At 39.6% G+C, this 15,513-nt stretch overlaps 2 protein-coding genes across 2 annotated transcripts; both read left to right on the top strand.

Annotated features, from left to right (window-relative positions):
• Positions 1 to 4,376: 4,376 nt before the first annotated feature.
• Positions 4,377 to 6,454, top strand: LOC113053318 (zona pellucida sperm-binding protein 4-like). The gene is made up of 8 exons (XM_026218241.1): positions 4,377 to 4,967; positions 5,043 to 5,230; positions 5,305 to 5,402; positions 5,474 to 5,631; positions 5,702 to 5,894; positions 5,967 to 6,114; positions 6,194 to 6,266; positions 6,343 to 6,454. The coding sequence occupies exons 1-8, from the start codon at positions 4,409 to 4,411 to the stop codon at positions 6,417 to 6,419; spliced, it is 1,494 nt and encodes a 497-aa protein (XP_026074026.1). The 5' UTR covers positions 4,377 to 4,408; the 3' UTR covers positions 6,420 to 6,454.
• A 4,843-nt stretch (positions 6,455 to 11,297) lies between these two features.
• On the top strand, positions 11,298 to 13,429 carry LOC113053304 (zona pellucida sperm-binding protein 4-like). The gene is made up of 8 exons (XM_026218226.1): positions 11,298 to 11,934; positions 12,010 to 12,197; positions 12,272 to 12,369; positions 12,441 to 12,598; positions 12,669 to 12,861; positions 12,934 to 13,081; positions 13,163 to 13,235; positions 13,312 to 13,429. The coding sequence occupies exons 1-8, from the start codon at positions 11,313 to 11,315 to the stop codon at positions 13,386 to 13,388; spliced, it is 1,557 nt and encodes a 518-aa protein (XP_026074011.1). The 5' UTR covers positions 11,298 to 11,312; the 3' UTR covers positions 13,389 to 13,429.
• Positions 13,430 to 15,513: the final 2,084 nt, after the last annotated feature.

The raw sequence follows: 15,513 nt of genomic DNA, 5'->3' as shown, positions 1-15,513 counted from the left end.
ACTGATGGAGACTAAAACTATGACTAAATTGATTGACATTATCGTCAACGAATAAAGGACGAGACGAAAATAGACTGTGACGAAAATCAAATCAGCAGACGGGAGAGATGCGAGGAATGAGCAAAAGAACCGGCAAAACAGAACAGACTGCATGAGAGAAGAGAACCAATCAGAGCCTGACTTATTGAGACGTGAAGCGAAGGTTTTCAGTTTTTATGAGCTCCCGGGAAGACGGCATTCGAAGAGGTGATAGGGACTTTAAGCAACAGCCTCTGGTGGAACGGCAACGCCATTCTGGCGTTGTATTGCGCCTGCGCGAATTTAACTGCTACTTTGTGACGTTCTAATTTAACGGTCTACTACGGGAGAACAGCTGATTTGCCGGAGTCGCTACAACGTGAGAGGTTAGGTAAATAAATGTTATGTTTTTAGACTTATTTACATCATACAATATTAACAACTTCTCTTGACAAATGATTGTCATTTAACGCCAAAAGCAATCCTTCTCTTGCTTTTTTAAATTATATATTTTTTTGGATCTCAATAAATGAATTAATGCTGCGTTGCGCTGTTCTGTTTTACCGTTGCTTAGTGACTTTTACCTTCTTGGCTACAGCGGTGTGACGGCAAACTTCCGGTCGCTGTAGCCGTTCCATTCGCAGCTGTTGCTTAAAGTCCCTACTGTCTAAAAGAGCGACAAAATGTCCACAGCTCACTTCACGTTTGACGACGAACAAAACAAAACAAAGTGTAAAGCACGCAGAGCGCTCATTCGTGGCAAGAACACAACCAATTTGAAAAGACATTTACAGACGAGCCACCCGGACATTTTCTCAAATGTAATTTCACAACGATGTTCTTTTGTTTATTGAGCTAAGCAAAATTGGAATAGTGCAGTGCGTAGATGTTGTAGCATTAAATATTACGAACTGAAAAGTACTGTAAAATAGCCCCTTCTTCAAGTTAGATGAGAGCACAATACTATACGTAATATCATGATAAATACATTTGATTAATACTAATGTTTAGTATATTTTATAATGTTCTACTTGTTGACAATATCACAAATGTTTCTATATTAGTCATGTGAAACATGAATGTTCACATCCTATCATTATACATACAAATCTAGCAATATTGTAGTATTTAAAACATACAATATTGCTAGACAAATGAATACCTTATAAAATCTTGTTACTTTTTTTATCCACCTAGCTGCCAACTTATTAAATATTTACTTTAAATGTATGCACTTATTGTTCAGCTCAGCTGTAAGCTTTAAGGTCCTGGACCTAACTTTATTTTTCTTTTATTGATGGTCAATTGGCAGCTAGTTATTGTTTACATTATCACGACAGTGTTTGTTGCTGGATAAAAGCTTTTGAATCGAAATAAAGACACAGTTGTGTTGAAATAAAGTTGAATTTGTGTTTTATATATTTTGGTTAAGTTTGTTTCCTATACCAGCTGTAAAAAATTGTCTAGTAAATCTGTTATTGATTTTAGTCTTATTTTAGTCGACTAAAATACCAAGCAATTTTAGTCGACTAAAATAAGACTAAAATTAAAACAAATCAGATGACTAAAACTTGACTAAAACTAAAAAGAATTATAGTCAAAAGACTAAGACTAAAACTAAATTAAAATTTTGTGTCAAAATTAACACTGCGGGAACAGCTGTGTACAGTGAAGTGATTAGTCCATAATGCTTGTGAGAAATGCAGTACTGAAGTGGGGTGAGGATATGGGGAATTGGGACCTCTAGTGGACACCCAGGGATAAACAGACCAGACACTGTGACACAGTTTTCCCATCATTCACCTTGTTCATTCTGTGTTTGTCCCTCACCAGTGTCCCACTGACACTCGTAAGGTTTTGTCAGAGAGCGGTGTGATAATTGACAGTATGTCCATGCTGCCCGTGTTCCTGCACCGACCCTGTCTGAGATCTGCTCGCTTGTGGAGAAACTCAAGTACCGCGATGCTCTGGCTACCAAGAGTGTCCAAATCCACAGCCCACCTGCTAAACCCAACTGCACCGCCTGGTTAGGAGGTGAGCAAAGAAAGGCATGGCCGAGGCTTTGAGACTCCTGTCCTCTGCATTGGACGAGAAGAGTTTTATAAAGCATTAGTGACAATGAAGATTTGCTGAAAATGTGCTCACCCTCGGCCCATCCAAGATAAGGATGAGTTTGTTACTTCATCGGGTTTGCAGAGCTCTGCTCTTATTGGCTGTTTCACAGCACAAATCTTTTCAGTCCAGCGTGAATGATGGAGAGATTAGGCAACCAACCTGATATGTCTGAGCCTGTATCAGACAAAGGTACAGATTTTAAGAGATTTTGAAAGAATGTTTAGCGTCCGAGTGATCGATGCTTGAGAGAGTTGTCGGTGAAGATGTGGACGCAGCCTCTGTGTTGCTGTTATAAGCATTTTTGAACTTATCTTTTCCACTTTTTTGACACTTAAGAACGTTGCAGTATAGGACGTTGAACGAATAAAGTAGGACGTTGCAGTTTAGGGGTGAGCGATATCTTTATCTATCTTAATTGCTAAATATTTGAAAACATTTCTGTTTATTTTTATTTATTTATCAGTTTTAATAGCAATATCTGGCAACATTGCATCGTTGTGCAGGTCTTGCTGGCCTAGAACATGTGCTGGAAAACGCTATGCAAATGTTGGGGTGTAAACATTAATGATCCCTACTGTAACGTCACAGTTGGTGCTATGTTTGGATTCGCCTCTTTTTCAGTGGACTATTGCAGCACGAGATTTTCAGTGGTGTTTGAGACTCACAATATTTCACAATCATTTTCATGTACATAACTCTGATTCAACTATGCCAAGGTAAATACAGTTTTCCATTCTCTGGCACCTTTAACAGAAATATGTTCAAATATCATTTTGCAAGCTTTTCCACGAAGTTATTAAAATTGTATTTTTGAATGTTCACTGGACGTCCAGCTTTTTTTTATTTTTATGTTTTTTCCTGGTTATGAGAATGTTAAAGGGTTAGTTCATCGTAAAATCATAATAACGTTATTAATAACTCACCCTCATGTTGTTCCAAACCCGTGAGACCTCTGTTTATCTTTGGAACACTGTTTAAGATATTTTAGATTTAGTCCGAGAGCTCTCAGTCCCTCCATTGAAACTGTGTGTACAGTATACTGTCCATGTCCAGAAAGTTACATCATCAAAGTAGTCCATGTGACATCAGAGGGTCAGTTAGAATTTTTGAATCATAGAAAATACATTTTGATTCAAAAATAGCAAAAACTATGATTTTTTTCATCATTGTCTTCTCTTCCGTGTCTGTTGTGAGAGAGTTCAAAACAAAGCAGATATTGTGATATCCGGTTCTCGAACGAATCATTCGATATAACAGGACCTTTTTGAACCAGTTCATGCACCAAATTGAACTGAATCGTTTTAAATGGTTCGCGTCTTCAATACACATTAATCCATAAATGACTTAAGTTGTTAACTTTTTTAATTTGGCTGACACTCCCTCTGAGTTCAAACAAACCAATATACCAAAGTAATTCATTTACTCAAACAGTACACTGACTGAACTGCTGTGAAAAGAGAACTGAAGATGAACACAGAGCCAAGCCAAATAAGATTTTTCGGTGAACTAACCCTTTAAGTGTCAACTGATTTAGTCTTGTTAACTCAGATTTCTCTTTTCTTTTTCTTTCTTTTTTCATTTTGCAGTCATGTTTTCCTAAAGAAAGTTCGAGGTCTGATCATAAAGAATAAAAGGTTGTTAGGTTTTTTTTTTTTGTGGTTTCAATAAACTTGCTGACAAACTTCTATGGATTCTATTGAATTATTTCCCCCAAGGAATCAAAAAGGTCAATTTGGAGAAAAAAAGTCAGCAACCTTGAGATATTAGCGAACTGTGAGATAGATCAAATAGTCAAAATGACTATTGTTTATTAAAATTACTATATGTTTATTTTTTATTTATTTTTAATTCTGTGGTGGATATTTGTAAGAGCACACTTGTCAGCTGGGGGTGGTAAGGACAATGGCACCAAAGAAAAACATCTACTTTTGGCAAGTTCCGGTAAACATTGGACTTGAACCATTCTTCTTTGTTGTCAATATGACATTGGACTCAAGAAACACCATGTTAACAGAATTTGAGAATCAATTACAATCAAATAAGATAGTAAGATTTTTCAAATTCAGTTTGTGCATTTATGTTCAAAATAGGGAAAATAAGAATTCTATCTTGAGATCCAATAAGAATCACCCAGCTGCATAAGCTCCCCTTTCTGCAACTCATGAGATCCATGAGTGTTAATGAAGAGGGAGGGACTATCGTTAATTAGCTGAAATCTGTAGAATACAAAAAGACCAAAGGGCAGTATTTCCACATTGTGTTTAGCTGTTAAACAATGGCTGGAAGTTGGTGTTTGGTTCAGATTTTGCTGGTTTGTGCTTTCTGTCATGCTGTTCCACACTGGAGTAAATCGCTTCAGGATGTTCAATCTCTGATGACCCAGCAGTTTCCGCTTCAGAAGCCAGTTCAACAACCAAGTAACCAGCAGTTTCTGGTTCAGAAGCCGGTTCAACAACCAACTTACCAGCAGTTTCCGCTTCAGAAGCCAGTTCAACAACCAATTTACCAGCAGTTTCCGCTTCAGAAGCCAGTTCAACAACCAAGTAACCAGCAGTTTCCGCTTCAGAAGCCGGTTCAACAACTACCTAAACCTCAGTTTCCGCCTCAGAAGCCAGGTCAGCAACCTAAACCACAGTTTCCGCTTCAGAAGCCAGTTCAGCAACCTAAACCACAGTTTCTGCTTCAGAAGCCAGTAGTGCAGACAGATCCTATTGATAAATGTGCTGTAGCTGATTCTGAGCAGATCCAATGTGGTCTACCTGGGATCAGTGGTGCTGAGTGTGAAGCTATCAACTGCTGCTTTAAAGCACAGCAGTGTTTCTATGGGAGGGCGGGTAAGTGTTCTCTATCTTATTCTGTTTGTGTTAAACTGATTCTCTGCATTAACCTGCTCTTGTACCTTGTTCTAGTAACTGTCCAGTGTATTCGAGATGGTCAGTTTGTGGTAGTGGTGTCTAGAGACGTTACTCTGCCTCGACTGAGTCTGGATTCGGTTCATCTACTGGGTGGAAACGACCCACCTTGTGCTCCTGTGGGGTCCACACCTTCTTTTGCCATATACCAGTTCCCTGTGACCGCATGTGGCACGAGTGTGATGGTGAGCAGCTGCTACTGGTTTTATTCTGCATTTGCTTATGATGGACTGGATGCTGCCACGGTTTCTGTTCACAGGAGGACGGCGGATATGTGGTGTATGAAAACCGAATGACCTCTTCCTATGAAGTGGGGATTGGACCATATGGTTCCATCACAAGGGACAGTCATTTTGAGTAGGTGATCTATGACTTGGTGTGAACATTAGTCCCTAATAAATGCTACAAGCTTGCTATATGTTGTCCAGGTTCCTCTTCCAGTGTAGATACTCTGAAACTTCTGTGGAAGCTCTGGTTGTGGAGGTCAACTCCGTTCCTCCACCTCTACCAGTAGCTGCTCCTGGGCCTCTCAGGGTGGAGCTCAGACTGGCCAATGGCCAATGTGTCACCAAAGGCTGTGCTGAAGGTAAGGTCTTGTCCTGTGTCTGCCTAAAGCCTTTCAAACTTGAGTCTGGTTAAACCCCAGTGTTCCTCAGGTGATGAGGCCTACACGTCCTACTACAGTGACGCTGATTATCCCATCACAAAAGTCCTGCGAGAGCCTGTGTATGTTGAGGTGCACATTATGGAGAGGACTGACCCCAACATTGTCCTGATGCTGGGACGTTGTTGGACTACTTCAACCCCCAGTCCACTCAGTCTCCCCCAGTGGGACCTTCTGATTGATGGGTGAGTGTACAGCTGATCTTTCTCCCGTTAGTCTGCTGGGAGACCCTTCCTAACCTTCTCTTTTGTCTTCAGATGCCCTTACCAGGACGACCGTTATCTGACCACACTGGTTCCAGTGACTGGATCATCTGGTCTTCAGTTCCCAACCCACTATAGGCGTTTTGTTGTGAAGATGTTCACATTTGTAGACCCAGCCTCACTGGCTGCTCTGCAGGAAACCGTATGCCCCCCCCTCTACTTGAACATTTGTATTTACTACTTGTGGGTTCTATGATTTGAGCCTCTTTCTTTCCTGTTAGATCTTCATCCATTGCAGTACAGAGGTGTGCCATCCATCATCTGGCTCTTGTGAGCAAAGCTGCACCAGGAAACGTGAGTTCTCGCTTTCTCTTGACAAGAGGAACGGAGCATTTTAGAAGTGTTCTCACTTCTAACACCTCTCTTTCAGGAAGAGATACTCGTATCAAGGCTGTCTCTGGGGAGCAGACTGTGGTTTCTAGTGGAGCAGTTACTCTGGTCATGTAAATCTAGTTTTTAATAAACTCTTTGCAGAACCGTGAGGTATCTTGTCTATTGGTCTTGTTCTGCAGAATCTGATATTAAACGCCTGTCTCGTCAGGTTTTATTTTTCTTCCTCCCGATCAAACCAAGGTTCCAGAACCTTTTGTAAAGATTGTGCATTCTGAGTCCTTTATCCATCCTCCAGTTGTTAACCTGGAGCAGAACAAGGTTCCCCTTTTTAAAGGGTTAAATGTAAACAGGATGTTTAACCCATCCAAGTGCACATACACATTTTACTGGGGAGCAATTGGTGGTCTGGTGTCTTGCTCAGGGCACCTCAGCTGTAGTTGAGGTCCATTAGCTTTAGGTTACAAGTCTGACTAGTCAACCATTGGGCTGAGACTCAACCATCACAGCTTGTGGGTCAAATTCGATGCCTTTGTCATTCATCCTAGTACTTTCTGCCTGTATGGGGAAAGATTTGGTTGCAAGCTGGGCAGTTGTGGCCAAATGGATGGAGTCAGACTTGTGACCTAAGGGTTTAATACTCCATACCAGTAGGGAATGTAGGTTAGGGACTGAATGATCATGCTCCCTTCCACTCCTGGTGGAGCCAATCCTTCTGACAAGAAACAAATTCAAATACATTTGAGACGTTTTTATTTCCTCATGCATAAAAGACTAACCTGCACCCTGGGGCATAATATTTTGGGCTATACCGAAGGCAGTGTTGGAAAATATGACTAGAGTAAAAGTGGTTTGCTGAGGAAGTACTAGACACCAGCAGGAGCTGGTGATGAAAGTTTCAACCATTCAAAGTTTTATTGGAGTATACTGTATTGAAGTTTATTTGTATTAATGCACATAGTAGGCTATATATATATTATAGTTGAAATCGTAATACACTTAAAATACATTAACAACTGTAATTTTGGAGAACACTTAAGTTGAAATTAAAATCAATTATTTTACATGTGCTTTAGTATATTGATAAATACATAAAAATGGTACTAATTTAGAATACAATAATTATGTAAAATGTTTAAGTAATATTTAATGAGACATTATCATAAAGTGCATTTTGTTTTTTTAAAGTGCACTTAAGTATGTTAAGACCAATTGTGATAAAACCGTAATCTTTTTAAGTACACTTACAATAATTGACCTTTAATTTAAACTATATGATATTTGTATGATTGGAAGTACACAAGTACATTTTTAATACAGTTAAGCACACTTCTTTTACACCAGGGTAATGCTGCTCAAAAGTGGCATAAATGCATTTACAACTGTGCTATATATTTTGATACTTGAGGTTGAGGTGTGTCTGAACGTGTTAAGTTACACTTAATCTTTGTGCAGGCACAGACCAGCCGTTTATCTCGGCTGTGAAAAGACATATTCAGACACTGTTTTCATTTATGGGCATGTTTAGCTCTGTATGGTGTCTCCAAAACCAGGGTCGTTTAGCTCTGCTCCTGGAGATCTACCTAGATAATACTCAGTGGTTGAATTGAAAAAAAAAACGGGGAATTCTGTGATTACAAATTTGTATTTTTATTTATTTAGTTTTTATTTAACAAACAAAAACAAAAAAAGCTTTATTAAATGATCTATGGTTTGTAAGAGCTGTTTTCCTTGTGTCAAAAGTTTTAAGTTGTTTTGGGGGGGGGGGGGGGGTCTTCACAATGTAGGTGAAACCAATGCCTGTGGCCTGCATGCACGAACATGAGCACACACGCCCACACACACACACACAATCTCTGTGTGTCTGTGTGTCAAATCACCTAAATGATGCCCCTTGTGTGGCATGTTGACAAAAATTATATATTCTTGGGTGTATTTTTTGTCAATAACATTAATATTTTCCAGAGTGATGGTTTGGGATCTCCTGGCAATTCGTTCATATTTTACAAGGTGGCTTATTCGTACAAATTTATAAGATTTTTGCCAAATCGTACGTATTTTACGAATTGCACAATTTGTATGAATTTGTATGAATGACCTACACCTAACCCCGCCCCTAAACCTAACCGACACTGGGGATTAGACAAATCATATAAAATCGTACGAGTGGTCGTACAAATTCCTACTAATAAGCCACCTCGTAAAATACGTATGAATTGGTCGTGAGATAGCGTTGTTTGAGCCTGTCATGGATAAAGAAATATAATTGTAAAACCACCAATAGGTGGTGACAAGTATCTGTTAAATGAATGATTAATTTAATTCTTCAAGCAAACAATTCTTTCAAAACTGCTGATTCATGTAGAGTCGACGCAAGTTGACTGTGAATGGATCACCGAATAATTGGCTCACTTGATTCTTTCAAAAAGGGATTAATTCATGAAAGAAACACATGCTCTGAGACACACGGCAGATCTGCTGCAGCTTTGTTTGGAAGTATTTAATTTTTGCTAAACAGTAAAAAAGACTAAATGTGTCTGAAATGAAAATCACTCACTTAACTTACTGTCTGTTGAACGGCTGCATAGAAATCGTTTAACATTTGCGATCACCCACACATTCTAAGATTAACTAGCCTATGGTAACGATAAAAAAAAACTAAAAAAAAAAAACTCACAGGTATATTTATCTTTCATTATTTTAATCAGAGGCATTCAGACATTATAATATACTTCATCATGAAAATAGTGCTTTTGGAGATGTTTTTTTCACACTTCATAACAGTGGGATATGGCAAAATTCATTTTTTGGGCAGACCTGGGCCCATAAAAAAACGCCCATCTTACTTTTTCCACCAAACTTAAAATCATCCTTCTTCGCTGTTCTACCATTTTTCTTTTACCCTTTCGCTGCCTTCACCCCTGAATTCATAATGAATATTAGAAAAGGGCGATCATTAGCCTACTGAATGGGATGCACCCCTTCTCTCTCTCTCTATCTCTCTCTCTCAGTAGCCTATCATCCTTCATCCTCTCAGTCACACATAGGAATGTCCTTAAACTGTAATCAGGTAAATATCATACCTTAGTTCTCTTCTTTCTGAAGAACATGAGAAGTTGCTCATTATAAATTATTATATGTAGATAATAATAATAATAATTAATTTGTCTGATAAGTTAAACAGTGCACTGACTGAACTGCTGTGAAGAGAGAACTGAAGATGAACACCGAGCCGAGCCAGATAATGAACAAAAGATTGACTCGAGTCAAGAACTGTTTCTGTCAGACGTGTCTGATTCGAGAACCAAGGAGCTGATGATACTGGGCATTTGTGATTCAGCGTGAAGCAGACTGACACACAGAGTGTCTGAACCGAACTGATTCTTTTGGTGAATGATTCTGAACTGATTCTGTGCTAATGTTATGAGCGCCGGTAAACCGAGGCTTGAACGAAGGGCAATTATCGCCAGTGACGCCATTATGTTGAGCGCAAAAGAACCGGTGAACTGTTTTCTTCAACTGGTTTGTTGAATCGAACTGTCCGAAAGAACTACTGGTGATCCGAAAACCGATGAGCCAATCTTTTGATCATTATCTGGCTCAGCTCTGTGTTCATCTTCAGTTCTCTCTTCAGCAGTTCGGTCAGTGTACTGTTTGAGTAAATGAATTACTCTGGGATATTGGTTTGTTTTAACTCAGAGGGAGTGTCAGCCACATTAAAAAAGTTAACAGCTTAAGTCATTTGTGGATTAATGCGTATTGGAGATGCGAACAATTTCAAACAATTCAGTTCAATTTGGTGAACTGGTTCAAAAAGATCCGGTTACATCGAATGATTTGTTCGCGAACCGGATATCACAAACTGCTTTGTTTTGAACTCTCTCACAACAGACATGGAAGAGAAGACGATGAATAAAGTCGTAGTTTTTGCTATTTTTGGACCAAAATCAATTTTTGATGCTTCAAAAAATTCTAACTGACCCTCTGATGTCACATGGACTACTTTGATGATCTTTTTCTTACCTTTCTGGACATGGACAGTATACCGTACACACAGTTTTAATGGAGGGACTGAGAGCTCTCGGTCTAAATCTAAAATAACAGTGTTCCAAAGATAAACGGAGCTCTCACGGGTTTGGAAAGACATGAGGGTGAGTTATTAACAACATAATTATGATTTTTCAATAAACTAACCCTTTAAGTGTCAACTAATTTAGTCATGTTAACTCAGATTGCTCTTTGCTTTTTCATTTTGCAGTCATGTTTTACTAAAGAAAGTTCAAGGTCTGATCACAAAGAATAAAAGGTTGTTAGGGTTTCTCTTTAACAATGTTTTTTTTTTTTTTTTTGTGGTTTCAATAAACTTGCTGACAAACTTCTTTGGATTCTATGGCATTATTTCCCCCAAGGAATCAAAAAGGTCAATTTGGAAAAAAAAAGTCAGCAACCTTGAGATATTAGCGAACTGTGAGATAGATCAGTCGTGACATAAATAGTCAAAATGATTTTTTTTTTTTTCTCTATTTATTTATTTTTTATTCTGTGGTGGAAATAAGCTTCCATATACTTAAAATCATTTTCTGCTTAATATAGGGTTTTCCTCATATTTGTAAGAGCACACTTGTCAGCTGGGGGTGGTAAGGACAATGGCACCAAAGAAAAACATCTACTTTTGGCAAGTTCCGGTAAACATTGGACTTGAACCAATCTTATTTGTTGTCAATATGACATTGGACTCAAGAAACACCATGTTAACAGAATTTGAGAATCAATTACAATCAGATAAGTTAGTAAGATTTTTCAAATTCAGTTTGTGCATTTATGTTCAAAATAGGGAAAAAATGAATTCTATCTTGAGATCCAATGAGAATCACCCAGCTGCATAAGCTCCCCTTTCTGAGATCCATGAGTGTTAATGAAGAGGGAGGGACTATCGTTAATTAGCAGAAATCTGTAGAATACAAAAAGACCAAAGGGCAGTATTTCCACTTTGTGTTTAGCTGTTAAACAATGGCTGGAAGTTGGTGTTTGGTTCAGATTTTGCTGGTTTGTGCTTTCTGTCATGCTGTTCCACACTGGAGTAAATCGCTTCAGGATGTTCAATCTCTGATGACCCAGCAGTTTCCGCTTCAGAAGCCAGTTCAACAACCAAGTAACCAGCAGTTTCTGGTTCAGAAGCCAGTTCAACAACCAAGTAACCAGCAGGTTCCTCAGCAGTTTCCGTTTCAGAAGCCGGTTCAACAACCAACTTACCAGCAGTTTCCGCTTCAGAAACCAGTTCAGCAACCTAAACCTCAGTTTCCGCTTCAGAAGCCGGTTCAGCAACCAACTTACCAGCAGTTTCCGCTTCAGAAACCAGTTCAGCAACCTAAACCTCAGTTTCCGCTTCAGAAGTTGGTTCAACAACCAAGTAACCAGCAGGTTCCCCAGCAGTTTCCGCTTCAGAAGCCGGTTCAGCAACCTAAACTACAGTTTCCGCTTCAGAAGCCAGTAGTGCAGACAGATCCTATTGATAAATGTGCTGTAGCTGATTCTGAGCAGATCCAATGTGGTCTACCTGGCATCAGTGGTGCTGAGTGTGAAGCTATCAACTGCTGCTTTAAAGCACAGCAGTGTTACTATGGGAGAGCGGGTAAACGTTCTCAATCTTATTCTGTTTGTGTTAAACTGATTCTCTGCATTAACCTGCTCTTGTACCTTGTTCTAGTAACTGTCCAGTGTATTCGAGATGGTCAGTTTGTGGTAGTGGTGTCTAGAGACGTTACTCTGCCTCGACTGAGTCTGGATTCGGTTCATCTACTGGGTGGAAACGACCCACCTTGTGCTCCTGTGGGGTCCACACCTTCTTTTGCCATATACCAGTTCCCTGTGACCGCATGTGGCACGAGTGTGATGGTGAGCAGCTGCTACTGGTTTTATTCTGCATTTGCTTATGATGGACTGGATGCTGCCACGGCTTCTATTCACAGGAGGACGGCGGATATGTGGTGTATGAAAACCGAATGACCTCTTCCTATGAAGTGGGGATTGGACCATATGGTTCCATCACAAGGGACAGTCATTTTGAGTAGGTGATCTATGACTTGGTGTGAATATTAGTCCCTAATAAATGCTATAAGCTTGCTGTGTGTTGTCCAGGTTCCTCTTCCAGTGTAGATACTCTGAAACTTCTGTGGAAGCTCTGGTTGTGGAGGTCAACTCCGTTCCTCCACCTCTACCAGTAGCTGCTCCTGGGCCTCTCAGGGTGGCGCTCAGACTGGCCAATGGCCAATGTGTCACCAAAGGATGTGCTGAAGGTAAGGTCTTGTCCTGTGTCTGCCTAAAGCCTTTCAAACTTGAGTCTGGTTAAACCCCAGTGTTCCTCAGGTGATGAGGCCTACACATCCTACTACAGTGACGCTGATTATCCCATCACAAAAGTCCTGCGAGAGCCTGTGTATGTTGAGGTGCACATTATGGAGAGGACTGACCCCAACATTGTCCTGATGCTGGGACGTTGTTGGACTACTTCAACCCCCAGTCCACTCAGTCTCCCCCAGTGGGACCTTCTGATTGATGGGTGAGTGTACAGCTGATCTTTTTCCCGTTAGTCTGCTGGGAGACCCTTTCTAACCTTCTCTTTTGTCTTCAGATGCCCTTACCAGGACGACCGATATCTGACCACACTGGTTCCAGTGACTGGATCATCTGGTCTTCAGTTCCCAACCCACTATAGGCGTTTTGTTGTGAAGATGTTCACATTTGTAGACCCAGCCTCACTGGCTGCTCTGCAGGAAACTGTATGCCCCCCCCCCTTTACTTGAACATTTGTATCTACTACTTGTGGGTTCTATGACTTGAGCCTCTTTCTTTCCTGTCAGATCTTCATCCATTGCAGTACAGAGGTGTGCCATCCATCATCTGGCTCTTGTGAGCAAAGCTGCACCAGGAAACGTGAGTTCTCGCTTTCTCTTGACAAGAGGAACGGAGCATTTTAGAAGTGTTCTCACTTCTAACCCTTCTCTTTCAGGAAGAGATACTCGTATCAAGGCTGTCTCTGGGGAGCAGACTGTGGTTTCTAGTGGAGCAGTTACTCTGGTCATGTAAATCTAGTTTTTAATAAACTTTTTGCAGAATCTGATATTAAACGCCCATCTTGTCAGGTTTTATTTTTCTTCCTCCCTATCAAACCAAGGTTCCGTTTTGTAAGATTGTGCATTCTGAGTCCTTTATCCATCCTCCTGGAGCAGAACAAGGTTCCTGCTGGGACTGAGACTTCAATCCATTAGCTTTAGGTTACAGGTCTGACTAATCAACCATTGGGCTGAGACTCAACCACTACAACTTGTGGGTCATATTCGATGCCGCTGTCATTCATCCTAGTACTTTTTGCCTGTGTGGGGAAAGATTTGGTTGCAAGCTGAGCAGTTGTGGCCTAATGGATTGAGTCAGACTTGTGACCTAAAGGTTTAATACCCAATACCAGTAGGGAATGTGGGTTAGGGATTGAATGAACGTGCTCCCTTCCACTTTCAATACACCCAGTTGCTCCGCAGGCACGACAGTGACTGGTTGCAAACTGCAGTGTGTGTGTGTGTTCACTGCTCATGTGCATGTAGTAACTTGGAAGTGTTAAAATTGGAGGACCATTTCAAGTATGGGTTGCCATACTTTGCCTTTGCTGTCAGGTCAGTGTTGGTTTTTAGAGTAGTGTGAGTGGGGTTTTTTTTTTTTTTTTTTTTTTTTTTTTTTTTTTTTTTTACATCAGTGATTTTTGGCAAGTAAAATGATTCCTTAGCATGTTTAGCTGAGAGGAGAAAATCCTGGTGTACCCAATCCTTCTGACAAGAAACAAATTACAATACATTTCAGTAAATGAGGCGTTTTTATTTCCTAATGCATAAGTCTAACCTGCACCCTGGGGCATAATATTTTGGCCTATACCGACGGCAATGTTGGAAAATGACTCGAGTAAAAGTGGTTTGCTGAAGAAGTACTAAATTTCAATAATTCAAAGTTTTATTGGAGTATACTGTATTGAAGTTTTATTTTTATTAATGCACATAGTAGGCTATATATTAGTCTAAATAGTAATGCATTTTAAAATACACAACTGTAATTTTGGAGAACACCCTTAAGTTGTAATTAAAATCAATTATTTTACATGTGGTTAAGTATTGATATACATAAAAAATAATTGTACTTATTTATAATAGAATTATGTAAAAAGTATGTTTAAGCAATTAATTAGACATCATAAAGTGCATTTTTTTAAGTGTACTTAAGTATGTTAAGACCTATTGTGATTTAAAGTGTAATCTTTAAGTACACTTACAGTAAGTGGCCTTTAATTTAAATTATATATTTTTATGATTGGAAGTACACAAGTACATTTTTAATACAGTTAAGCACTTTTTCACAAGGGTAATGCTGCTCAGAAGTGGCATAAATGCATTTACAACTGTGTTGTATATTTTGATGGTTGAGGTATGTCTGAACCTGTTAAGTTACACTTAATTTTTGGGCAGGCACAGACCAGCCATTTAACTCTGCTGTGAAAAGACACCTTTAGACACTGTTTTCATTTATGGGCATGTTTAGCTCTGTATGATAACTCCAAAACCAGGGTCATTTAGCTCTACTCCTGGAGTATAATACTCAGTGGTTGAATTATAAAGAAACGGGGAATCCTTTGATTACAAATGATTACAAATTTGTATTTTTATTTAGTTAGTTTTTATTTAACAAACAAACAAAAAAAGCATTATTAAATTATCGTCTTGGTTACGTATGTAACCCTCGTTCCATGAAGGAGGGAACGGAGTTGTTACGAATGGGATCTCTCCCGAGAGCCCAATAACCTTCGAGTGGTACAAAACACTCGCATTCAAGTCTTCGCTGAGGAGCCAAGCCAGTGAACCAGCCGTTCAGCGGAACAGCGATATGGCATGGGGACTTAATTTCTCCATTCCCTCCTTCAGGGAACGAGGGTTACATATGTAAGGGAAACAGGTCAATTTAGCTCAAAGGGAAACATTTAAGATTTTAAAGGGAATTTGAACAGAATCACTGTTTCACGGCTGATCACTGAGACACCCTGCGATTCACTGAACAAGCCGTTTAACATCAAATCTGTGCTGGATATTAATATCCAAAGTATAGTGAAAACACTATCAATTAGCACAGTAACAAGATCGGCAGTTTATGGCATTAACTTGTAAGCACAAAACAC

This window comes from Carassius auratus, chromosome 34, assembly GCF_003368295.1.
Source record: "Carassius auratus strain Wakin chromosome 34, ASM336829v1, whole genome shotgun sequence".
Taxonomy (NCBI): domain Eukaryota; kingdom Metazoa; phylum Chordata; class Actinopteri; order Cypriniformes; family Cyprinidae; genus Carassius; species Carassius auratus.
The sequence above is the reverse complement of the archived record's forward strand: the minus strand, read 5'-3'. Positions and strand labels throughout refer to the sequence as shown.

What these genes read in the sequence shown, in the direction of transcription:
- LOC113053304 (XM_026218226.1), top strand. Translation starts at nt 11,313, where the DNA reads ATGGCTGGAAGTTGGTGTTTGGTTCAGATTTTGCTGGTTTGTGCTTTC. An exon ending in CATGTGGCACGAGTGTGATG is followed by an intron (nt 12,198 to 12,271) that starts GTGAGCAGCTGC and finishes TTCTATTCACAG; the next exon opens with GAGGACGGCGGATATGTGGT. An exon ending in GCAAAGCTGCACCAGGAAAC is followed by an intron (nt 13,236 to 13,311) that starts GTGAGTTCTCGC and finishes CTTCTCTTTCAG; the next exon opens with GAAGAGATACTCGTATCAAG.
- LOC113053318 (XM_026218241.1), top strand. Translation starts at nt 4,409, where the DNA reads ATGGCTGGAAGTTGGTGTTTGGTTCAGATTTTGCTGGTTTGTGCTTTC. An exon ending in GTGTTTCTATGGGAGGGCGG is followed by an intron (nt 4,968 to 5,042) that starts GTAAGTGTTCTC and finishes ACCTTGTTCTAG; the next exon opens with TAACTGTCCAGTGTATTCGA. An exon ending in GCAAAGCTGCACCAGGAAAC is followed by an intron (nt 6,267 to 6,342) that starts GTGAGTTCTCGC and finishes CCTCTCTTTCAG; the next exon opens with GAAGAGATACTCGTATCAAG.